This window comes from Perca flavescens, chromosome 12 (assembly GCF_004354835.1).
Source record: "Perca flavescens isolate YP-PL-M2 chromosome 12, PFLA_1.0, whole genome shotgun sequence".
NCBI classification, from domain to species: Eukaryota; Metazoa; Chordata; class Actinopteri; order Perciformes; family Percidae; genus Perca; species Perca flavescens.
Window position 1 is genome coordinate 25,266,631 of NC_041342.1, and position 26,826 is coordinate 25,293,456.

The window sequence follows — 26,826 nt, forward strand, 5'->3', positions numbered from 1 at the left end:
ACAAACTCTTACATGTTTGCAAGACAGACAAAGAAATGGCTTTTGTCAAATCAAATTTGTACACACGTGACTGTGTGTGTGTGTGTGTGTGTGTGTGTGTGTGTGTGTGTGTGTGTGTGTGTGTGTGTGTGTGTGTGTGTGTGTGTGTGTGTGTGTGTGTGTGTGTGTGTGTGTGTGTGTGTGTGTGTGTGTGTGTTCTGAGGTCTATAAGAGTAGATCTGAGTACATGAAAGGTGTGAATATGACCTTTTCTTATATTTTATTTATTTGGTCAATGTAAATTTTACTATTCATGTATGAATGATGTATTGTGTTATTTTTAGTTAAGATCAGCCTGCCCAGGGACTACAGGTGAAAATTTGCTCTTGAGCTAAAACCTGGTACTATGCATCTTTATTGTACGCTGTCCCTGTTTCTCTAAATAAATAAACTTTAAGTTGTCAAGTGGTAGAAAATGTACAGTGTAGGTTTCAGTTTGACAGAACATTACAACGGTGAATATTTTTTTCTGTTTCTTTATTGTCCCAGGCTAAATGGTCTCTGGATCAATTGAAATCTATTGATAGTATATTTTTGCATGTTGGCAAAAAATAGGGCTCCTCTGAAAGCCATTGTATAATTCTAACAGTGTTTTTTTGTGTAAATATATCGAACATTGAATGACATCATTCTTTATGATCCTGTGATCCTCTGATTAATGTGATGTACTTAAAGTAGAACTGTGGGATTCTGATTACTATTTGCTTACGTTAGCGGTCGGTCAGCGACTACTATTTAGCTATAACGTACAAACGGAAATGGGAAAATGCCGTGTGTAGTAGGGCTGGGCAATAGATCGATATTATATCTATCGTGATATGAGACTAGATATGGTCTTAGATTTTGGATATTGTAATATGGCGATATGACACAAGTGTTGTCTTTTCCTGGTTTTAAAGGCTGCATTACAGTAAAGTGATGTACTTTTCTCAACTTACCAGCCTGTTGTAGCTGTTCTATTATTTGCCTTTTCCCCACTTAGACATTATGTCCACATTACTGATGATTATTTATCTAAAATCTAAGTGTGAACATATTTTGTTAAAGCACCAATTGTCAACCCTAGAATATCGCCGCAATATCGATATTGAGGTATTTGGTCAAGAATATTGTGATATCTGATTTTTCTCCCTATCGCCCAGCCCTGGTGTGTAGCTAACACTAGTTGATTTATTGACCGAAAGACTCGTCTCTCTGTTGGTCTTTGAGCACAGCAAAAATACTCAATCCTTGCTTTTTAAATATCAAAACAATACAGAGTGCCAAATCCATTTTTAGGGCGTGAAATACCGATTGACTTGCAGTGCACGTTTAACAGATAACAGACAACAGTTTTGTAGTTTGGCTAATATACTAAATAAATGTTGATTGAGCTTATAAAATGTACAACTGGTTTGGACCGCCCACGCAGCAAAAGCAGCAGCTGGTTCAGTCCTCCCTGTCTGTGTCTACACAGGATGCGTTCAGGCCCAGTATTGAGTGTAGGTCGACAGCGTTTTGACAGAGCTCAGAACCCAGCACACAACTGTTATGCAGGTAGAATGGAAGAAAATAAGCGTTAAAAAATACGCATTGGATTACATTTACGCGAGTAAAAAGCAAGCAGTTATGCATGATTTGTATACTGGCTGTAAAAATTAGAAGCTTACTAAGAGCATAGATCCTGTCCTTGATATTATGAGGGACAATTGGCCGCAGGTAGACTGTAGTAAAGTGACATTTTAAGTTTGAAGGGAGACATTAGTCGCAATGAAGTGATCTGGCTCAAACCCTGTATCTGGTATACCTCATATATTGAATAGATGTCCCTTAGATTTCTTCCTTCACTGCTGCGCAGTGAAATAGGCCAAGTAGGCAAAAAAAAACCTGTCTTGATTATTGATTGTCTCTAATGATGCTTCAATGGGCTGTAAATGATATATCAAGTTAGGACAAACCCTTAGCAAGAGGCCTTGCTCCGCATCAGAGGATCAAATGGGCATCCGTCAGAGATCCTGCATTATTGATGCCTCTGTTTACATTATGAGATCCTTTGTCAGTTTGCAAGGCTCTTGGAAGGGAAAATATTCTTCTGTCTTTAATTTTCTCACTACATATCACCTCTCTCTTTCCTCTTTCTGTGAACCTCAAGGTCTCATCACATCCCACCCGTTCCTTCCCGTATCTATGTAACAGAGTTTTCAAACTTGTCGAGGAGCTGTGATTGGACTAACAATCTTCTGTGAAGGCCCATCCACCAGCTTAGTGCAGAGATTTTATTCTCGTGGTGCGGGTATCATTCTGTCTCCTCCTTTTTTAGTCCCTAGTTTTTATTCCTCTCCCTCTCCTCTGTCTCTTCTCTGTGGGAGTCTGTTACGGATGTCTATATAGTTAAGACACAGGGCTGATCTGTGAGGCCAGCTTTGCCGGGAGTAGGTGTAGTATTTGAGAACTCTATTATCAGGAGGGAAATCTGGTGTCTCTGTCCTTCTCTCTCTCTCTCTTTGTATGTTTCATTTTCTTTCTTCCTCTCACCGCCACACAGCGGGGCGCCATTAGCCATTCAGCACAGAGGGGCCTTGAGGAATTGAAAGCGACGGAGCAGAAAAAGAAAAGAATCTGAAAACGGGAAAAGAGACGGGAGTTTGGAGAAGGGAGGAGGAGGCAAGAGGGGATGGAGTGAGGTGTTAAGGCGGGAGCAACCCAGGCAGGGCACTGTGGCACACAAGGAGATGGAGGGATTAGGGAAGAAGAGGGAGGGGGGGGGCGGAGGGGGGGGGGGGGTTGGGGTGGTGGTGAACAGATTTCAACGGAGTTAAAGAGAAATGACAAAATGCAAAGGAGGGAATTTGAAAGCCATCTGAAAAGGAGCAAAACTAAAGTGTGGCCAAGAATTGTGAATAGAGCTAGATAGTGATATAGAATGCATGGCATGGGGTATGCTTATTATGGATTTTTGAATTATGAATGAGATTAATTAAATAGGCAGATGTGAATATATTCACATTTTCTGTCTCTTACTTTACCCCAGACCCTTTTAAATGGTAATACCCTTCTTTTGGCAAAAGCACACCTTTTTATTTTGGCTTCTCTTCCAGTCCTCTTTCTCCACCTTATCTTGCCATTAGTGCCCTTCCTGATGCAACGAGGCATCTGTTAAATAAGTGCTACTTAGTTCCATCAACACAACTTAGCACAATAAAATTGGACTGTTGTGTGACTCTCAATCTCGCCATAATATTTCTGACACACGCACTACCATCATTAGCTTGCTAATGCCTAGAGTGCTTTGCATGACTTATTTTTTGCTGCGATTTGCATTTCCTTCTCTGTGACAGAAAAAATAAATGTGTTCTCCCCTCAGGTCCTGGCAACATGGAGACTGTATCTCTTTGCTGTCAAAGTGCCCACCAAGGTAAATGTTCCCCCCCACTCTGTGGAATTTTATGGCTTTCACTTGCCAGCCTTGATCTTATGGTGATTCGCAAGAGATGTGACAAAAAAGGTAGCAGACTTTTCAGAGCAGGAGAGACGAGATAATGATGATGACTGTGCTGATGATCATTTTGAATGACACCGATTGCAATAAAGATGATAAGGTGGCAGGTGGCATAAAGTCAGTGGCTTAAAGCAGTAGTTTGACATTTTGGGAAATATACTTATTCGTATTCATGCCGAGAGTTGGATGACAAGATCGACGCCACTCTCATAGTTTTATTATGAAGCTACAGCAGTTGGTTAGCTTAGCTTATTGTTGTTTTTACACTGAGGTTGTGTATGGTTTAAACAACCAAGATACAATGTGGCAATCAATGCTGGTAGGCAGATGTTGTGGACAGAGCCAGCTGTTTCTCCCTCCTCCTAGTCTTTGTGCTAAGCTAACAAGCTGCTAGCTGTAGATTCACATTTACTGTACAGCCATGAAAGTAGTATCTATCTTCTTATCTATTTTTCTGCAAAAAAGCAAATAAGCGTATTTCCCAAAATGTCAAACTACTCAATTCAGGTGTATTTTAACTTTGGTCTTATTTATGTAGTTTTTGCCATCCCTTTTTTATCAGTCATGATAACGGTGCACGCACCAGAATAACCGTTAAGATCCGGGACAGTGGCGACATCAAATCAAATCACAACAAAGTCTAACAGGGGCAAGAAACACAAGCAGTAAATCAGACTGTCAACAGTTCAAATGCTTAATTTTCTTTTATTTAGAGTGGCATGTTCCAGTTAATCTATCATGGCATGGATGCAAATGATTCTCTCTTCCAGACCTTGTCCTCAAGTTTTTGGTCAATTTTCCCTTTCGCAAGAAACCTGTTGCACGGAATTGCAATAAATTGCTAACCTTGGGCTTTTCCTAAAGCATGAATGATTTTCTGCCTGCTCGTGTTTCTTGCCCCATCGGACTTCTTTTAAATTATGTTGTAAGAAGATGTAATTATCCTATAAAGATTTATAATTTGGACAATGTGTCAGTGTGGACCACAATAATGTTTTTTTCTGCTGTTTTCAGATGGAGGTCACCTTCAACTTCCTGGAAATCCGAGCAATGAACACTTACCCAGAACACCAGGTGAGGCCCTGACATTCGAATAGTTTTCTTGCCTGTTTAGACCTTCATAGCAGAATGAAGTATTCCAATGGATAAACTTTCCATCTCTGTACACAGGTTGTCATTGATACAGACAAGACCACCTACTCGCTGAGAATACAGACCCAGGACCAGCTGGATCACATGGTCAGCCACATCAACTACGCCCTCTCCCGGGTCTTCAACAACTCCATTTATGCGTAAGCATCTCCGAGCCCCTCAGCCTCGAGCAACGGAGCAAGTCTTTTTTTCTGTTTTTGTGTTGTATGTGCTGAGGAGCGAAGACAAGTTGGCCGACGTTAACAGCACTCGACAGTGCGTTGGCAAGTTGGCAACTCCTCTTCGGGCAGCTTTCCTCCTCAGCAGCCAAATGCATTCTTGTATTGCTGTAGTTTGCATCCAACCCATTTCTGTGTCACGGTAGACTTTAACACCCAGCAATCAGTGGGATTAAATCAGCCAGCTGACACTAAACAGGCCATTACCCGAAGGCCTTGTGTTGGATGTTTTTTCTTTTTAAAGCAGCTTATTTATTATAAGCAATGAGAAGCAGAACACACAGTCACTGACGGAGCAATAGACCCGGGCCTCCAGTCAAAAAGCCATTATTACACAGTTGAAAATCCTGAAGTGGGCTGTGTATGTCCTCAGCACTTTCTAAAGAGGGGAGCCCAGAGGTAGAAAAGCCTGGATGTAGTTAAGTTCAAGCCCTAAATATTTTGTCCCATAATCATGCTTGTATGAGTGAGAAGGCAAGATAGACAGAGTGTATCCCCCTTTCTCTTGTGTCTCATCTACAGTTTCTAAGAGCAATGAGATTGACTGTGCTCAGACTATTGAACTGCACAAGGCTATCTTCGCACTCTATCATCTTTCAGAATGGCTTTTTTCCATTAGGGCCACGGCAGATGATTGCTTCCAGTGAGAACATTTAAAGAGAATAAAGAGAGAGGGCTGGACGGGGGGAGGGAAGTTGTTGTGGGTTTGATTGTGCAGCCTTGTAACCGATTGGTGCCGCTGTATTGAAGTACACAATGCAGATAGTATCAAGATAACGGGCGGGCACACACACACACATGCTCCAGAGGCGGATGATGATTGTCGAGATAAGGTGGGGATTAAGGTCATGGATGTGGTTAGGTGTTGTGTGTGATTTGACGACAAATGGGATTAAGGATGGTGTGTGTTGAATGCAACAGTATGGTGGTGTAATCCTATCAAAAAGCCAAAGCAGGTAGAGCACAGTATTAGGTACGAACAGTATTTACTTTGTGATCCCAGTCTTTACAGTTTTCTGCTTACTGGATGCTTTTTGTCAAAGAAAACAACCAGTAAACTGAGGAATATGCATTTCAAGTGCTGTCAGTTAAACGCGCTATTAACGGCGTTAACGCAAACCCATTTTAACGGCGTACTGCACACTATATTGACTATGTATATCAGCATACGATTTTAGGACTGTGTTGTTTGTATCGTTTTTTTGGGGGACTGTTTTTGTCATTTGGGACATTGTCGACCCCCTTTTCTGTCTAGGAGAATTGTTACATTCCTTATTAGGAAAATGTAAAGGTTACAAATGTCCTGCTGTGGCATCTGGTTTTGGACCATTTTGTTTACTGTATAAGCAAAGTGTAAGTGTTACATCTTAGTTAGGTTAGGTAGGCCTACTTGGAGGAATTGTGCAATAATGACAGATTCACACATTTTTCTTTTGTTTACAGTAAATAAATACTAAACAATTACAAATCTTAAAGTCAAGTTCATAAAGTAACTTTCTTTGCATTCATTTGATTCCCAATCAAGATACACTGGTAAGAATTGCTTTCCATTGTCAATATGTACTTAAAAGCAGTTCTGAAATGCAAAATAATACAATTTTATTCATGTGATAAAATCACGATTAACTATAGAAATTTGGCAATTAATCGCAATTAAAAAAAATGAATCGTTTGACATATATATATATATATATATATATATATATATATATATATATATATATATATATATATATATATGGGGTGGTACGGTTCACAAAATCCACTGTTCGGTTCGTATCACGGTTTTAGGGTCACTGTTTTCGGTTCTGTACGGTTCTTATTTTTTCTTTTAATCTTTAACACTCCAGAAATATACTTCAGCATATGATATATAGCTTAATTATCCACAATGTAGGATACAGTATTAAATAAGTATATAGTTATATCATGTAATCATGGACAAACTGAATTTGACTTGACTTTAAGCACATTATTGGGACCATCTCTGAGGAAAGCTAGGTGAGATTTTGATACAGCAAGAGGGAAGACATTGATGATTTCAACATGCTTTTCATTTATTTGGCAAAAAAATGAGAATGTGTATGGCCATCTACAGGAACTTATGTGCCTTTTTAGCACATGAAGATTGAAATATTACAGAATATCAATTGAAATAACTTGCATTTATCAAACTGCCAACTTCAGTGTAGCTCTTACAAAAATGTATCCTTTTAAAAGAAAAAGAGAGGAACTCTTAAAGCTCCGTCTTTTGAGTAAGTCAGAATACGTTATACATAAAAACAGTTTACATTGTTAGTTAATTTCCTATCCTGGCCTGGGCTGGGACACACAGTCATACCGTTTGATAAAGTACTTATTGGACTTATCATTGCACTTACAATAACGAGCGTAGCTGTCAGGTCCTCCTGTGTAGCCTACGTCTCCTCTCCGTTTTTTCCTGAATCCACCATGTGTGTTTGTGTGTGTGTGTGTGCGTCAGTCGCTGCAGAGACCCGACAGGATCTAAACTGCAGCTGCTTCAGCGACTTTAGAGTGAAAAAACGTTACAGTAAATTGATGTTAAAAAGTATACAGGTTGGCAGGATGGCCTGAAATGTTTTGCACGGTCTTTCGCGGTACATTTTGTTGGTAACTTGTCCACACCTCTTCTTTCGTGCGAAAGGGAAACACAGCTGTCTGAGGTCACATACGGGCACCTGACGGGCATCTATCTATCCATCTTTCTCTCTATCTCCCTCTTTCCATTTTGAAAATATTATGCAGCTGTGTTTTGTTTGGTACTGCAGTTTGGCTCTGAATCTCCATAAGTAAGGCTACCAAAAGGGTATTTGACTTACAAAGTGTCTGAAAATGTATTTCTTTTATTTTTTTTTATAACAATGTCTTGCAGAAAGGGTGCTAGCATGGAGTGGGAGAGTTACACTCATTAAATCATTCACACCTTGAAGCAGCCTCAGTTTACTGTCTCTTTGGCACTGAAGTGCTCTTTGCTTAAAGAAGTATATTATTGCTGAAAAGAGTGTATTTTAATAAAAGTGGGCTGTCTATGCAGTAGAATGGCGCCAACATTTTTTAAATTGGTGCTACGTGGCCAGAGAAAACAGAGACAAGGGGCTGTGGTATTCCCTTTGGCTCAAAAGCTAGAAAACTTAAACTATCAGAATGCACCGCACCAATCCATTTGAGAATCTCGATGCATCCAAGAATCAACTTTTTTCCCCACCCCTAATATTTACCATCCATTTTTTTTTTTTTACACAACCTGTAATGGGGGGCCCAATGGATTTCTAATCACAACACTGCTTATCATAAGTCAATCATAGTGCCCATCCTGAAATTATAGCTAATGAGGACCACTTTGGTTTAGACTGAAGAATCATGAAAGTCATTAGGGTTTATTCTGTGGGCACCATGTCTGTACATGCAAGTTTCAGGGCAATTCATCTAATAACTATAGAGATATTAGACTGGACCAAAGTACTAATGACTTCCTAATTACCCAGTGTGCAGTGGAACTCGTTACAAGACCTTGGGTATCTTCAGGTTGCTGATCTCCTCCCCCATTCTCTTCTCTCCTGGAAACGCCAGCAGTCTCGGTTTGTGGCGCAGGTTGCATGCTATCATTACAATTAGCTAGCACCTCTTTACAAATCACACACTTAGGCCTTCATTGTGAGCATATTAGCATGCTGAAATTAGCATTTGACTCTGTTCTCTCGCTCTTTGTCTTTCAGTCCTCCTATTTGTCGAGCAGAGGGAGACCTGAGTGAAGGAAGTCACAAGTTTTCACCAAACTCTGAATCATCATTGGAGCCCCAGAAAACATGCGGTGAGTCTTCTATGTTTCTGTTTATAGCGCACAAAACACACACACGCATACAAACATACACAATCCATCCACTCACTCACTCACTCACTCACTCACTCACTCACTCACTCACTCACTCACTGACTCACTGACTTGCACCAAATCATGTTGGAGACTCATCCTTAAGTGGGTCAGAAGACCACAGTAGCTGGATGCACTCCCTTTCTGCTAGTAATCCCATTAATCTACAAGAAGTGCTCTTTCATGCTGCAATACTTTCATCTCACCTCAATATTACCAGCTAATCTCTCTCTCTCTCTCTCTCTCTCTCTCTCTCTCTCTCTCTCTCTCTCTCTCTGACTGACTTCCTCCCTCCCTTATCTCTGGCCTGCACTATTACAATCTCCTTTTCATTCTTACATTTGGCCTCTACCCTGCTTTATTCTATCCTTACCATTTTTGGTCTGTTACGTTCTAGTTTGACTTGATTTGTGTCATTCTCCACCTTTCAGGAGGTTTTTCTGAAACCTATGCTGCTCTTTGTGACTACAACGGAATTGGCTGCAAAGAAGAAGTGCAGTGGGTGAGGACACTATACAGGCTGTACAGAACCACTCATTTGTTTGTTGTGTTGTTTAATATACTTCTGTCGTTTGTACAATTTAACAATTAACTTTTGAAGTTACTGTCTCATATCCCATACCCAACATCTTGTTTGTTTATTTTTCTCTCATCTTTCCTCTCTTTCTCCCCTCCTCTGTTCCAGGATGTTGACACCATCTACCACTCTCAGGACAACAGGGAGTTCAATTTACTGGATTTCAGCCATCTTGACAGCAGGTGATAGTCTACTTCTATATTGACTTCTAAACCACAACCAGGCTGATTACAGTATGCCAACATGCACTGATTGGAAAGACACAATTAACTTATGCCACACCTAGACTGCAGCTGCATACATTGCAGTCAGCGTGTGCATTGGCTCTGTACTTCAGCACATTTATATTTGAGTAGTGAAAAATGAGGGTAAGGTGCTGACTTTCAGTATTAATTTGAGGGTGTTTACATCCACGTCAGGGGGCATTTAAGGGGCAGAAAGTAATTGGCAAAGTTAACACAAACTCATTCTATTTGATATTTGTCAGATCTGTTGCAGTCAATGTGTGGTTGTATGTACCCTACAGACATCAGCAGACATTTGGCATACTCCTTTGGGATGCCTTGCCAGAACAGTAGCAGCCATCTTAAATTGTTTCCAGTTCAACTTCAGTGTGGTCTTCAGAAAGTGAAATAACCTACTTAGCTACATTGATGTTTTTGGTGCTTTACTTTGCCAGTCAAGAGCAGTGGTTCCCAACCTGGGGTCAGATAAAGACACACACACACACACACACACACACACACACACACACACACACACACCCCACAGGGGGGGGCGCAAGTCTTTATCTGGTTTGAGGTTGAGGTAATATATAATGTATACAAAAGTCTGTATGAAAACTATATATTTTTGTTCTCGCTTAAAATTGTAGGCAGGCTAATTAGTAGGCCAAACCTCCGGGACCTCTTAACCTGGGACCCTTGCTGTCATCAGGTCAGCTGCTAGCTGCTATCATCCTCGTTTTTCCTGCCGCCACGGCAACACTATTTTTTTAATGAAACAAGGAGGAGAAACGTGAAAGTCCTGATAACTGCTCTGTATCAAAAAAGAAACTAAGGCTCTATCTCGAGAGTTTCCTCAACTTCAGTTTCGGGGGGCGGGGGGGCTCGGCTTTTCTTAGACATGAGGAAAAAACAAGTTGAATGATGGGTTTGATTATGAAAAACGTTTAAACGCTGGACACAAGATGTCTCCAACTTCACTGAAAAGTTCATTCTCAATGTGCACTGGAGGTTTCAAGTTTAAACATCACACTTGTATGAATTGCATATTAGACCATGACTGCCTGGAACTATTTGTGATGTCACATAATCCTGCTGGGAATGCACACAGTATTAAGGTAAGCTCTGAGACCTTTCCCACCTTCAGGGAGGATATTGATAACAGCCTTCTAGCGTCAAACTCTGCACATTTACACATCATTCTGCACAGTGAAGGTCAAACTTCTATGTAAAGTAACCGTAAGATAAACACCGTATTAAGTGGAGGGGAACCCATAGTTTGATTCAAAAATCAAGCTATGGACCTGTGTACTTTTCTTTGCCCAATCAGAGTTGGCTGAAAGTGTTGTAAAATCATTGAAACGTTCCAGACGAAGTCTGTGAATTGATTTAGAATTGAAGAAAATAGGACGTGAGACTCTTATGTGAAAAGAATTCCCCAAGACCCCTACACACAAGGCATTGACAGGAAAGGTGCGTGCGTGCACATACTCGTGTGCGTGCACATACTGGACATGTTGTGGAAAACACCACCGATACCAGTACAACTCTATTGTTAATTCAGCGCTTCATCCTCCCCCCTCCCCCCTTTGTTTGGGTGCATTGTAAACAGACCTATGATTCATGCTCTTCTACTGCATTTCTGACAGAGTAGCTGCTTAAGGAACGATTTCTGTCCCCAGTGGTCTATGCACATGCCTTGGGAGCTGTAACCGAACATCCATTTGCCATTCCCAGGGGTCACCAATCAACCAGGGCTGAAATGTTTGGGATTGTAACTGACGCTGAAATTCAGCACTTAAACCTAACAGTAGTTTCATTTCAAATCCACTGTGCCGGAGTACAGACCCAAAACAATAAAAACACACAAGTGTCCTAATACTTTTGACTACTCTGTAGTTTCGAAAGACTTTTCGTCCTCATTCTGCATCACGATGTTTTACATAAATGTTTCCCCCGACAGTACGATGTGTGTCCTCATCTGACAGCCCTTGTCTTATCTGACATTAGAACTGGCTGTTTGTTTAACAAGACCCTCCCTGGGTAACGTGTTAAGTGTATTCCTTTGTCATTCTCTCTCTGGCTCACTTGCTGTTCTCTGTCTCTGTTCAGTTTTGTTAGAAGTTTGGGAAGATAATAGAGAAGGGGAATGATATGCTCGTCACATGCAGAATCCAGGGCTCAGAAACCACTGTAAAATGCCATATGTCTTATCCTCTACCTCCCCGCTGGTAACTTGTTAAGCCCCCCCATTTCCTTTCCCAGACATATTGAGGAAGAGGGTACGCGTCGCTCGATCATAAAAAGCTTTGACAGCTGACATGCAAATGGAGCATTCAACCTAGCTTACTTGTCGTTGTGTTTGAGGAATGTTTTGTCTTTAGAAAACCCTGAAGCCTGTTGAGTTTTTTTTCTACTTTCCTGTGTAGAAACAACAGTCCTTACTGGAGAGGATGTATTTACACTTAAAAATGTATTTCTCATCATAGGAGTGAGTTCTTGCTATGCTGGTAAATCAAAAAGCCATTCACAAGAGCGTGATTGCAGCAGCAACTCATGAATATATTAATGTATTTCATATTGAGAGCCAAAATCACTGCATCGCTGTTGTTTTTCCTCCAGTATTTCATATAGTGTGTGATAAAGAGAAAGCCTTTGCAGAAGAAGCTGCCTGCCCTTGCTGTTTTTTAAGATCTTCCTTTAACATATTGTTCCCTTGAGCCCACAATCCAATACCAAATAATCCCTCGCTGCTATTCTAGAGAAGTTGTACATATCTAAATGGATACCGGAAGCAAAGGAACACTAGAAATCACAAAAAAACTGCAGGGAAACATTCAAGAAAGGGTGCAAATGACTGAAAGAATCTGTGGATTGGTATTTCCATGGTCATGTGGCAGAAGCTATTTGTGGTGCATTACTGCCTTCCTCCCCTTGTTGTCCTTCTACATTTCCATCCTTTCGATCTGCCCTGATTGAGCCTGTCTACCGTTACCACAAGCGACAGGGCAATGCTTTTCCTGCTGACTGCTGTCCGTCCAAACATCGTCTCAGCTCATTCCTCCTGACTTAAAGCGGACACCTTTTTCTCTAGCCCTGTTTTTTTTCTCCCCTTTCATTGTCCTCCACTCTTGTTTTAGCTCTCTTTCTCTGAATTACTCTCCTCCTCTCAGACACACACACACACACACACACACTCTGCCTGTCTCTGTTAGTTATGTCTGACACAGTCGTGTGTGTGTGTGTGTGTGTGTGTGTGTGTGTGTGTGTGTGTGTGTGTGTGTGTGTGTGTGTGTGTGAATTTTCTTTGTCATACGTTTGGATTGTGTGTATGTGTGTGAGGTATTTTTATGCCTTACTTCCCCAAGAACTTGTTGAGGAAACCTCTTGGCTTGACAGTCCCTCCTCGGTGCGCGTACACACACACACACACACACACACACACACACTAAGGTTGGATGCTGTGTCAAACTTTTCTCCAACTCAATGTCTGGTTAGTTTTTTCTGTTACTGAAGTAGGACAGCAGCGCTACAACTCACTGAGTCACGGTCTGTACAGGGTTTGACTGTTTGGCATTGATTAATTGCCATAAAGCATCTTGGTGAGCTTCAAAATCAGACCACCATAATCCACGGAGTATGGCTCGTAATGGTTTTAGCGCCACTGACCATTCTTCCTTTTAGTGCCACCAGTTCAGGTCAGAATTGTTCACCTTCCATACCAAGTACAACTCCAAGAACCAAGTCCTATAAATATTCATTGTCCCACAACGGTAATAAAGTTTTTGATGACCCCCACTGACCTTTTTGCTATTACTACAATAAGAATTTTTTCTTTTCACTTTCACACACACAAAATATGAAACTCTAATGGGCACATAGTCATGCAATTTACAGAGCAGATCCATGTTCCCGAGAGAATGAACCCTGTTTGTTGTGCACACTTCATGTCCTTCCCTCAACTTTACCCACAAGCTATTAAATAATCTAATAGGCTTATTGCCATGAAATATTCCGAGCACAAGGACCCCACGACCTTTTCTCCTCTGCCATCTCAGGAGAAACACTCTATCTTAGCCTTCCTCCTGGTAAGGTCTATAAATGTCAAAATCACAGTTCTGTGTGTGTTTGTGCATATTGTGGGCTGTAATAAATGGAGCCTTTAGGGTTTGCTAGAAGGTCATATTCAGATCATATTCAGATTATAATAAAGTTAGGATTTTGTCCATTCATGATTGTTGGCCAGTGAATGCCTGATATATTCCAAAACGGACATGGATGTGGCGCACCCTCTCTCGGTTCTTTTTATACCCCCGTTTTAGAAGTGTGCTGGAATTGTGAAAAACATTACCTTACCTTTTCGTGACGAACCGTTTTGGTCACTTGAGGTGATTGTGTGAAGACTTAGGTATGTGACAAATACCACCACTTTCATCTGCTCCACTGTTTGATGCAACTAATTTTCAATCTTAAAAAAATCTGTTTTTTGTGACCGTGTGGCGGTGGTAGGGGGGTAATGGCTCTTTACACTAAATATGCAAAGCAGGCTGTTCACAGCTAAGCCCAGGTAAATGTGACTGCTCAAAGCTTACAGCAGGGCTATTCAACTATACTGTTCAGAGGGACACATTTTCAGAAAGCTCAATGCCTAGGGGCTAGACATTTCCCTAAACTATAGGCAATAAAATAAATCATATTCCTGACATCAAAATACTGAGTGAAGTTTAGAAAGAATGAAGAGCGCAGACATTATCGTCAAGATCCGATGACATCATTGATGCGCATAATAATTAGCCATGTGGATTTTACTGCTGGGAGAGAGAGGGGCTGGTTTGTTTCCGCCAGCAGCTAAGTTAACAAGAATTTGCCCTTTTTTTTTGGTTTTAATTTGGTCCATTTGCAGAGTAGCGTGCTGTGCATGTTTATAACAGCGACTGAAAAATCTACCTTTCACGAAGGTTCCCATTTAGCACATGTGCTACGTTTTAGATTATACATACATACATGAGGGTGGTATCAATCTTCTCATCTTACTCTCTGCAAGAACGCAAATCGGCATGTATCCCAAAATGTCGAATGAATTTACCCCAGCTGGCAACCCTATATGAGTCTAAAATTCAAATATAGGATTTTTGTGTGCATTGTAATATATACAGTCATGTGAAAAAATTAGGACACCCATGCTAAAGTTGACTAAAAAGAGGAATAAAAAAATCATCTTTTGGAAATTGATCTTAATGCCTTTAAAAAATCCAACCTTTAAGGACTCTACTTTTGTTTGTGAATGAATAATGTATTGTAAATAAATAAATGTTCTTCCTTAAAATACAGGGGGCATAAATAAGTACACCCCTATGTTAAATTCCCATAGAGGCAGGCAGATTGTTATTTTTAAAGGCCAGTTATTTCATGGATCCAGGATACTGTGCATCCTGATAAAGTTCCCTTGGCCTTTAGAATTAAAATAGCCCCACATCATCACATAACATTCACCATACCTAGATTGGCATTCAGTTAGCCTAATAGCTGGTTTGATTTACATTGAGAGATGATTTTATGGAAAGTACCCCATGCCAATCTCTAGCTATGGTGAAAGGTATGTGATGATTTTATTCCTCTTTTTAGTCAACTTTAGCATGGGTGTCCTAATTTTTTCACGACTATATAATGCTCTTGGTTCACCTCGCAAACACCAACTAACATGAGTTTGTATACTGTATATAAAAATATTAGAACTCTCTATCATCTACCTTAAACTTAACCATTCCCCTGACCCCTGATTTAATTCTAACCTAAACCTAACCGTGGACCATTTTAATGTTCCCCTTTGCTCTAACATTATTCCTTTTTTATTTTTATTTTTATTTTAATCTTAACATTAGATTTCAGTCCTAAATCTGTATTGATCGGTGTGAAGAAGCGACAGATTGACCTGCTGTACAACATGTGCAAGTACAAGACACACAAAACACCCACGTGCTGCATGACTGAGTGAGACTTCATAGAGGTCAATTACATGTCCTGCTGTCAAAACATGAATCAGCAGACAGTGTTTGATGAATTCTGACGTGTGCATCATCTACAGACACACACACACACACACACACACACACACACGGACTGAGCTGTGTCAGTTAGAATGGACTGGTCTGATGGCTGGCATGATAATGAAAAAGGAACACGGCCCGCAGGCATTTTACTCCGAGATATACTGTAATGCCCTGGCTGCTGCAGTTATTTGCAACAGGACCCTCTCTGGCTAGATTATACTTTCCTCTCTTTCTCTTTGTATTTTCCCTCTGTCTCGCTATCCTCCTTTCTTCCATTCTCCCTCTATTCTCTTTTCTTCTCCCCCCCCCTTTCTTTTCCCTCTGTTACTGCTTGTTTGTCAGATGATGTATAGCAGGTGTAGCAGCAGTGTGGCTTTAGTTGGACCTTGGAGGATTCTAAAACTCTCTCTTCCCTCTCTTTCTTTCTCCCTCCCTCACCAACACACACACCGGATGGCCTGTGGGCTCTGTGTCCGTTTGTCTGTAGCTGGGATCAAACTGTGCCTTTATTGAAAAATCCACTGACCCAGGCATCAATCTTTACATCTTTCTCTCTTTTTACTTTCTTCATCTCTGCTCTCGTCTCTCGTCCTCAGCAGGGCTGCAGTGTGCGTCATCTTTTAGAAAGCAGCACTGCCCATAGTGTACTCCCTGTCACAGTGATGAACTGCTTCTTACCAAACAGGGAGCAAAGAAAAAGTTTGGCCCACGATAATGTGAATTTATGGATCAATGACATCAAATGGTTTTGAGCAGATGGAGTTTGCTAATTTAAAGATTTTAATTTAATCTCTTGTGTGTGTGTGTGTGTGTGTGTGTGTGTGTGTGTGTGTGTGTGTGTGTGTGTGTCCATTTCAGGGACTTGGCGGTGATCGTGGCATCCATTGCGTACAACACCTGGTTCACCAAGCTGCACTGCAAAGACATGCGCATAGTAACTATGTTTGATTTTTTTATATCTTCCTCTCTTGTAAACCTTGCCAGATCTAAACTACAAATCCAGTGTTTTTCTTCTCTTCCCTCTGCCATCCCGGTGTTATCAGATTACATTTCTTTAATCATATTTTATCTGCTCATTTGGCAGACTGATGTCCTAATGTGAATAAAGAAATCCTGGTTCCAGGATTAGTTAGCATTTTCTAAGTCAACATGAATCAATTTTCTATTGGTTTTGACCAATGCATTATGAACACAAATCTTCACTGGACTATTATTAAACTCTTGAGATTATATACTGAATGAAAATCAAGTTAAGAAAAGCAAGATAAAAAGACAGTGAGTCGCCATAGCTGAAAAGCTATGCCAATATTTATTCTAAATTAGTTTGTCCTCTAGCTGTGGCTGCTGCGATTGTAGTTTCTGCTTCAGTCTTTTTTTTTTTTTTTTTACATTTCTTTAAACCAATCACAATCATGGGCAGTGCTAAGCACTGCACGGAGCCACGGTGCCGCTGCAAAATAGCCTCGGGAATGAACTTCTTTTGGTGGAACGTGTACGTTAGGGGTGGTACGGTTCATGAAAAAACATCCGAACCGCAACACATGGCAGCTGATTGGACGAACGCGTCACGTGGGTCTTGCTGCTCCCGAATTTAATGGCGTCTCGTTCTGAATACGATCTCATATTTTACGAAAACAGTTCACCGAAACGTGTTTCTGAAAACATTTTAAGCGAGAAATAGGCCATGCAGTTGCTGAATCTGTCTGTTTTTTTGATCGACAAAGGTCAGTTTAAAAGATTTTCGTCAGATTTTGAGAGGCGCCGAGCCGACCGCTGCTCAAGTGGAGTGTGGAGGGCTGCTGCTGCAGGTCACGTCACATGCAGAAATGTCAAGTGGGAAAAGTTGTTTAAGTTGTTTAACAGAAAACTCAGATTCCATAGATCTAGTCTAGCTAGCTTTAAAATTAAAATTCCAACACAAAGAAAGCGGAAGGTACTGGACACCCATCCCATGGAGATCATACAGAAGGTAATCATTATTGTGCATTTACACGAAATCCAATAACGAATCATGTCATTGAGTATCACAAAATCAATTTTTTTCCCTGACCATATTGTTTCCATTGAAATTTAAATCATCTTCCTTTACATTCTATGTTTACACATAAGCAGATTTCTGTTGTTTCTGGTTACTGCTTGCTTTTCACTCGCCTATATTCTTCATCCATTTGAAACCTCTGGTGACAAGATTTCTCTCCAGGGGTCAACCAGGTCCTGCACAACAGTCCAACAGTCTGGAGGAGCTGCTTGGACTGAAATAGGACACGTTGCACTGATTACCAAGAGGTGTAGGTGTGGTTACAGGAAATTAGTACAAATGTGAATATTTGGTGAAACTTTATCAAAATTTCATGCTTATCTGTCCTCTGAAAATTGACAGAGAGCAGAGCTGTATTTTGTTTGTCAAAATATGTGATGTTACAGACAAATTTTTGAGGTGTAAAAAAAATAGTGAGAGTCTTGGGTGAAACTTTATCAAGCGCATTTCATTGAATTAGGGAAATCTCTCCAATGGATTTACTCACTCTCTGATACCTTTTATTGAACTAGCATGTTTTTTTTAATAGAGAAAATGTAATATTTCCTTTTTAACGTTTCTTTCTCCAGGGATTTTCCGCAAAAGATGGCGTCAGCGCTGTCAGAGAACCCAGCCTCTGTGATTCACTCTCTCAACCTGGCTCACAACACACTAGACAACCAAGGTACCGGCCTAGACTCTGAACTCTCTCTCTCTCTCTCTCTCTCTCTCTCTCTCTCTCTCTCTCTCTCTCTCTCTCTCTCTCTCCTCCCTCCCTCCTACTGTCTCTCACAGGGCACCGCTGATAGTTCTTTTGCTTCTTTTACTTCACTGCTGCTTTTGTTTGCTCTCAAAGAATTCAAAATTCAAAATCACTGCTGCTTTTGTTTGCTCTCAAAGAATTCAAAATCAATGTATGTTTTTTTTAATAGAGAAAATGTAATATTTCCTTTTTAACGCTTTCTCCCCAGCCTCCTGGCTCACAACACACTAGACAACCAAGGTACCGCCTAGACTCTGAGAACCCTCATTTTCTATTTCTTTTTGTTTCTCTTTCATCTATCTTTCATGCAGTATGTCTATGAGTGGTACTCCTCTTTAGAGAAATGCTTTTCTTTATTCGGTCTCGCCTACAACTCGCCTCACAAACTGAACCTCCTATTAGGGTTGCTCCATACACACGAGAAACTTACATTTTAAATAATTACTAACCACTATAATTATGTAACCACTATACACCTTTCTCTCCATGTGCCTCTTTCACACTTGTACAACCGAAAAGAGTGCATGTGTTTGTATACCAGGGTCAGGCTTTGCATGCAGGCCACTATCACTCATTAGCTAATTTCTGTCCTCCCGTCTGACACGTCACTTCTACTCACTTCAATAAATTATTTTGTGCTCACAATTGCCACCCTCTGTTTGTGTTTGTGTGTGTATATTGAGAGTGTGCAAACTTACTTTATTGTGACCACAGCCACAAAAGTGCTGCAGCCTTAACCACCATCACGATAATACTCATAATCACAGTAAAGAATGACCTTCGGTGCTGTGTCCGTTTACAATGTTCTTTATGTCTCTAATGCCAGTAGAAGTTTTGTAGGTACACATTCCTGCTGGAACCAGTAAACAATGGCACATAAATATAAAACATAAAAAAAAATTATAATAATAAAATAATAATATCAAATAGTCATATCCATAGTCTGGCACTACAGTTTTTATTTTTAATAAAGCCGAGCCTTTCAGTTTATTGTAATTATGGCTGCAGTGTGTTTACTCAAATTGTTGAGCTGAAACTAGGTGCTATGTAAGCTGGCTTGGCATATATTTATATGGGCTTGTTTCTGCACTGGGTATGTGGGAGAAAGTGAGATTGTCGGTGTGATGTTTTTTTTTATTTATTTTTTTAGCTGTAGTAATATACTTGTGGGTTTTACTATAGCTATATGTGTGTGTGTTTTGGAGGGGGTGTACTGAGAGAGGTTGCATTTTAGCCTGAAGTATGGCAAAGCTCTTTTTGGGCTCATAACTCTAAAAGTGGATGGGTGTAAGGCTGTAAGTAATAGGGCTGCACAATTTATCATTTTTTTTTATCGTCATCGCAATATCAACTGGTGCAATATACTCATCGGGAAAGCTGCAATATATCACGATAGACACAAAACTGATTTTTTTGTGCTAGTTGAAAGAAAATATAAGTAGAAAACTGCACATTAAAATGTAACATTCATTCTTTTTTGAGTCGTGCCTTTTATTTTCTATATGTTTATTTATATATACATATTCTTTTATTTATTTTAAATGCAACAAGCATTTTGTTGTATTGTAGAAGAATACTGAATGCAGCAGAAATGCAGAACTGAGTACATTTATCTGTTTATTTATTGCGTGTAATATCGTTATCTCGATATTCAGCAGTGTTATCGCATATTTTCCTCATATCGTGCAACCCTAGTAAGTAACAATTATTTTCATTATGGATTACAGTATGTCAGCTGTTTTTTTTTAATCATAGTTTGGTCTCTAAAATAACACAATACAGTCAAAACTGTCAATCACAATTTCCCACAGCACAACGTGGGGTCTTGAAATTGCTGTTTTCGTTCAACTGACCGTACAAATCCAAAGGTTTTCAGTCCATTATTAAAAAAAACAGCAAATATTCACATTTAATACAGCATTTTCTTAAAAAAAATCTAAATAGTTGACAATTTATTCATTGTTGATCATTAAACATTTTATTGTTTTGGCTCTAGATGGGTGATTTTGTGTGTTTTTGTTATTAAATAAGGCCTTCAACTTCCCCATTTCTCTTTGTCTCCTCTCCCTCCCGCTCAAACCAGGAGTCTCCAACCTGATTCAACAAGTGTGCCGCCTCAACAAGGGACTGCGTCTCCTCAATCTCTCCAAGACCTCTCTTTCCTCCAAAGGTAGGAGTGCTCCTCTTAGACACAGTAGCTTCTTGGGGGTAACCCCACACACATCTTTTTACTATTCAATGTACATAAATGTTCATTTAAATGTTGGAACTGGTACAAAAATGATGCGTCCTGCTCAAAGAGCGGAAGCGTTATGAACCACAATGTTGCCCTGCTGCCCCAAATTCAGTTTTATTTGGGCTTGGGCTCACATAGATAAAAAAGACCCATGCAGGGAACAGTATTACCCATCTACCAAATGATAATCGGGTCAGAATCATAAGTAGTTGATCTGTTTTTTCTGTCATTTCTATCGCTTTTATCCCAGACAATACAACCATCCACTAGTATTACAGCAGATTCAAAAGGATCATATTGATATGGATGTTAAATCCATACTATCCCACTATTTAGCTTATTCGTAATAGCATTTTTGGTCATTATAGCATATTTTACAGCATTCTTGATCTTTTATCGCATTGTTTATCTAGTTTATCTTAAATTATGATTTTATATTTTTTACAGAGTTGCAGAAGTAGTAAGCTGCTACACAAATGCAAACAGTCACTACATATTTAGTCAAAATTGTGTCAAGATCTGATGTTTTAGTGTCTGTTTTACCATATAAAATTGATTATGCCAGGGATAATATAATTTTTGTGAAAATAAAGGGTTGCCAACATTCGACAGCCGGTTGGAGGGAGATTTTTTTGGGGAGATTTCTGCAACCAATGCAATGGAGATAAACCTTTCTGCACACCTCTGTGGACAGTTTTCATTGGGAGTATTTTTTCAGTGGAAAACATTCTCATGAAAATAGTTTTTATAGGTAGAAAAGGTAAAGAAAGCGAGCAAGGGTAGCTTTTGCTAAAGCTAAAACGTATCCATTATGGTGAACTGACATCTGGTAATTCTTTTTGTTAACAAATGTTTGGGGGCTAAAATAACCAGCCCTAAGTGGCATAATAACATGGAAGCATTACAGCCTTTCGGTCTGTTGTACGGTTTGCTGGCCAGCTTGCAAACTAAACCCTTTCTTTCTGCCACTCCTCTGCCTTTGTACTGACTGCTTGCTGCCTTTGTAGGGCGGGATGGCTACGGAGGTATTGGCCGTAATTACAAGGCTGAAAGCTGAGTGGTGTGTATATGCCACAGACAGCGACCTTGATACCCAATTAGTGTACGTTATGAATGGGAAAACAACTCTAGGTGCGATTTTAAAAGACAGTGGGTTGACACAGTAATTCCGGAGGAATGCAGTGATGGTGCTGACCTTGAATGGTGTGTGTTGGTATGACTTTGCAGGGGATGAGCATTTTTTGTTGAATATTTATGGATATCTTCCCACCTCCCCTCCTTCCCTCTGTCTCTAAAACACCTACGCCTACCTTACTGTAGGCCACACACACACACACACGCATGCACGCACGCACGCACGCACGCACGCACGCACGCACGCACGCACGCACGCACGCATGCGCGCGCGCGCATGCATACGCTGTCTCTGAGATGTGATCAGACATGCAAATAGGCAGATATATCGCGCATGCTCACACATCCTTGCTCCCACACACTTGACATTGTCACACAGTCCAAATGGCTTCTAAAAGTCTGATAGATAGATGAAGGGGGGATTAGACATTGTCCCCTCTTCCCCTCATTTCACTCCTAATCGCTACAAATTAGGGATGAAGAGCTTAGCGCTTTGCCGGCTTCAGGGCAGCACATGCTGTAGCTGGCTTCTTCCGCACACACTCCCCAATGCTCCTACAACTGCTAGCTATAATCGATGATACTAAGTCAAGTGAATGGCACACAGATTAGACTTTTTTATTTGTTGCTGCTGCTAGATGTTTCTCCCGTGTTGTTATTGTGTCTATATTTAATCCTCAACTTGCCATGGCGTGCTGTGCTTTGCATCAATCTTGCAGGGTGAGGATTTTAATGAGGGGTTCCATTGGGCCTGTGGGTGTAATTGTGTAGTGATCTGATTTGAGAGAATGATTTTGTTTTGGCTTTCAGGGTACACTTGGATACTGGGATGCGGGTTAAACAGTGGCTGGCTTCCTACAAAAGCTCTTTTGATACTACCCTACCTTTGGAGTTCACTAGTCTCTGCTCAGTTATTTATTTTTTTTTGCCAAATAGCTTGCTCACCCGCTTCCATTATGTAGATTTGCATTCATTAGTTGCTAATAAGTCTCGTCCAGAGCAATAAATCGGCCCATTGGAGAAAAAGGATGATTATAAGATAATGAAATGACTGAAGGATGCATATAGCAAACCTTTTTATTTATTTTTTATTCCCTTCTCCTCCATTTCTTCCCCTCTTCTCCCCCCATTAGGTGTGGTTACTCTGTCCCAGGCGTTGTGTTCAAGTGACGACTACTCCAATTCTCTGCTGCATCTGGACCTCAGCAAAAACCCTGGGGTTTTGTCTGGAGAGGATGCCACGGTGAGGGACACACCTACAAACACACAAATGAAATGCTGGATTTATTTTTTTTACTAAGTGCGTTCCCATCGTCAGTAAAAATACCAAAAAGTTGAGAGAAAAAAAGAGTTCACAAAAGTTTTTACAATGGCTGTGATGGAAAATTTGATGTATCGTAACAAGTGAATGCAACAAAGTGCAATGGGAACCGCCTCAGTGAATAAATCTTGACATACATCCACCGTAGAAATGAAAAAATTCCAGCAGACGAACCTGTGGAGCGATGAGGAGACTGTAACCTTCCTCGAATGAATCCATGAACCAAACAGAAATACTATATAGAAATACTAATATATATTTCCAGGTGTGACTGGCGCTCTTTTGCAATAGTTAAATGGCACCTGACTGGAGAATTTGCACCACCAGCTGTTTTTCTCGATGAACTAACTCCCTAATTTTAGCAGTAGTGGATAGAAACATTCTGATGGAAACCGGACTACTGTTTTACAACATTTAATCGTGTGAATTTAATGTGGAAATAGAAACGGACCCTTTTACTGTCCAAGTGATCTAAATGAATTACAAATAGGAAATGCATGGTTGCCCAAGTATTGACTCCATTCTTCTTTGCAAAACTGCTCAAGCTCTGCCAGGTTGCACGGGGATTGTGAGTGAACAGCATTTTCAAATCCAGCCACAAATTCTGGATTAGACTGAGATGTGGACTGAGCCACTCCAGGACACCTGTGTAGCCTTGGCTTTGTGCTTGCTTTGCTGGAAACAGACTGCATCAGGTTTTTATCCAGGATATCTCTGTATTTTTCTGCATTCATTTTCCACTCACAAGCCTTCCTGGGTCTACTGCAGAGAAGTATCCTCACAGCGTGATGCTGCCCCCCCACCATGTTTCACACTGGGGATGCTCCAGTATGTTTATGATGAGATGATGCTCTCATCAGACCACACAGTTTGCCATTCTCCCATAAAGCTGCGACAGGTGAAGCACCTGGCCAACTGCAAGATAGCCTCGGGAAGGAACTTGTTTTGGTGGAACATGCGAACGTTCAAAAGTTGTTTTAGTCGTGGAACAGAAAACTCAGATTGGACACATAGTCTAGCTAGCTGTCTGGATTGACCCTGCAGAGATCTGAGGAGCAGTAAACCATAGTCCTCATAAATCGAGTTTAAAATTCCAACACAAAGAAAGCGGAAGGTAACTGATATCCGGCAGAAAAGACTGAAATCCAGCAGAATTTCCGGCAGCAAGGTAGCAATCCTGGAAAGGAAATGTAACGCCGCCTGCTATTATGGAGATGTATTACGTCTTGAGCACGCGCAGAACGTACGCTCAAGTCGGCGTCGCTTTGGTGTATCCCAAGGCACTTTTTTGACCAACTCAGGGAGACTGATCATTCCGACTGCCTTTTCTGCCGACGGTCGGTCATGTTGGTGTGTCAGAGCCTTAAGGTGACACTGAACTAGAGCACGAGCCAGTATTTTCAAAGCCCCATAGTCCAACAATGTGTTGTCAGAGAGAGAGAGCTGTTTTCACTTTGACATAAAAGGGTCTTTATTTTTATTTTATTTTTTTTGCTCAACAAAATCTACTTTGATTCAATGTGGTAATAAAATAAAACATGATAACATCCAAAGGTAGTTAATACTTTTTGTAAGCACCATATATTTCTGTATACATATAAGATGTATATACAAGGCAAATTCCTTGTATGTGAAATCCAACTTGGCAATAAATCTGTTTCTGATTCAGATTTTCATATTATTCACTAAAAGACACTGTTGTTCTTCCCGCGCAGAACCTGTACCTGTTCCTGGCCCAGCCCAACTGCCTGGTCCACTTGGACCTGTCTGGGACAGACTGCACCGTGGACTCGGTTTGTACTTAATCTCTCTGTTAGAGTCACTATCCACCCGTCACTGTTTGATCTCATCTCTAGGATGGGTTTCGGGCCAAGAAACAGAAAGGGGTAGCGTCCTGAATACGAATCGCCCGCCACACAAAAACAATGTTACCTCAGTAGACTCAGTCTTTCTTAGAGCTCCTCTGTGCATAATAATGCTTTGAGTGATGGTGAAAGCTCTTACAATGCATTACAATGGAGTTGTATAGCCTCTTATGAATTATACAAACGATGCATTGTATGAATAGCATGCAGGAGCCTTTGTTTCATGCATTTGTTCACATCTTTGTCTCTTCAGAGAGACGACTTGTCTGTGTTGTTACTGTGTCTAAATTTAGCATGTCTGCCAGTGTGACAAAAACGGTGTCTTGCCGCATTAACAGATAGACTAACGGCTCAAAGCATGACAGAGCTTTCTCTCTGAAAGAGTCCAGTGACCATGCTTGAATGTGTCTGCCCCTGCTGGTTATTGCTGAGATGGCAGTTCTTCCCGGTTGACTGTGAATATACAGGCCTCAGTGAAATGTGGAAAGTTCCAACTGTACTCAGGATGTTTTTAGGGTCTGTGTCCCTTTTGAAAGATGTAGAGGTTTATGAAAATTGCTGGCTGAACGGGAGGTCACATTTACTGTTTATGTCCCGTCACTGCTGCTTTGTCAGTGCTGTATTGCTGCTGACAGGATAACGTGCAGTAGGGACATGCAAGGTTGAATAAAACCGACATAAATATCCTATTTCATTGTGTTCTGTGCTGCTGGGAGGTAAGAAGTCAAAGTCAGCTAGAGATCTACTCTGAAATCTGCTGTTGCTCAGTGTCACCTCAGCAGGGCGGGTGGTGTCTGAACTCCACACTCACTATATTGCCATGATGCCTTGTCAGATAACACATTTTTGCTGGTCAGCAGGTTTTAGACAATCATTTTCACCTAGAAGATTTAATCCCATTGCTGATTTAATACTTTGTTTCTCTCAGTGGTGCAATGTAACTTAAGAACATTGTACATGTACTCCACTTAAGTACAGTTTTGAGGTACTTGTACTTACTTGACATACATTTTAAAGAGGCATTTTGTTCTTTAACTGTAGCACATTTATCTAACTGCTGTAGTTTGCATATTTTTTTATTGTGTTGACATTACAGAAGTCTCTCGTTTGTAGGTTCTTGTAGGCTACTTCAGCCTCTAATCTAGAACTGACATCAGGGATCATGCCGAGAAAATGTGATGCCTTACACTAAATAATAAATTACTGCTATGTAATGTACCTATCTCATTATTCTGTGGCTAACAGCAAAACAGATCTGCGTGAAATCTCGCAAAGTGACGCATGCGCAACTCACATCTGCACTCGACTCACATTGGGTAGTGATAGCAATTTATGAACAGTGTTTTCTCTGGAGTGGACTTGGGCTTTTTCACTTTGTAAACCTATAACGTGCACAAAAAAATAAAAAAAATAATATATATATATATATATATATATATATATATATATATATATATATATATATATATATAAAAACAATAAAGGAAAGCGGGGAAAAAGCCAAAAAGCATAATATGAGCACTTTTTAAGGATTAGAACTTTATATACGTAAGGTTGAATGCAGAGCTTTTATAATGAATGTTTTTTACGTTGTATTACTAACTTTAGTTAAGTAAAGGATCCGAATAGTTCTCCTACTTCCACCACAGTTTTTTCTTTACCACAATGCCTTGCACTTTACTGCGGGTGTTTTAAACCCCAGGAGCAGGCAGCTTGTAAGGCAGGAATCTGTTTCAGGAGGGAATAGTCCGCCCTGTGAAACTAATGCTCCTCCCTCCCCGTAAATGTGGGCCATGAATTTTGTCTTGAATTATGTGCATGAGTGGAAGTAATAGCATCTGTTCTCCTTTATTTGCAAGT

At 40.5% G+C, this 26,826-nt stretch overlaps 2 protein-coding genes across 2 annotated transcripts in view; both read left to right on the forward strand.

Annotated features, from left to right (window-relative positions):
* The window catches only part of LOC114566000 (capping protein, Arp2/3 and myosin-I linker protein 3-like), a 31,516-nt gene extending 14,896 nt beyond the window's left edge, over window positions 1–16,620 (forward strand). Inside the window, exons 5-12 of the mRNA XM_028594339.1 lie at window positions 3,383–3,433; window positions 4,532–4,591; window positions 4,688–4,809; window positions 8,625–8,719; window positions 9,211–9,281; window positions 9,465–9,538; window positions 16,489–16,564; window positions 16,615–16,620. Of these exons, the coding sequence (XP_028450140.1) occupies window positions 3,383–3,433; window positions 4,532–4,591; window positions 4,688–4,809; window positions 8,625–8,719; window positions 9,211–9,281; window positions 9,465–9,538; window positions 16,489–16,564; window positions 16,615–16,620 (555 nt within the window). The remainder of the gene's footprint in view (window positions 1–3,382; window positions 3,434–4,531; window positions 4,592–4,687; window positions 4,810–8,624; window positions 8,720–9,210; window positions 9,282–9,464; window positions 9,539–16,488; window positions 16,565–16,614) is intronic.
* A 1,617-nt stretch (window positions 16,621–18,237) lies between these two features.
* Window positions 18,238–26,826, forward strand: part of LOC114565020 (capping protein, Arp2/3 and myosin-I linker protein 3-like) — a 61,867-nt gene continuing 53,278 nt past the window's right edge. The window contains exons 1-4 of the mRNA XM_028592814.1: window positions 18,238–18,332; window positions 20,494–20,580; window positions 22,914–23,023; window positions 24,817–24,894. Of these exons, the coding sequence (XP_028448615.1) occupies window positions 18,254–18,332; window positions 20,494–20,580; window positions 22,914–23,023; window positions 24,817–24,894 (354 nt within the window). The 5' untranslated portion in view covers window positions 18,238–18,253. The remainder of the gene's footprint in view (window positions 18,333–20,493; window positions 20,581–22,913; window positions 23,024–24,816; window positions 24,895–26,826) is intronic.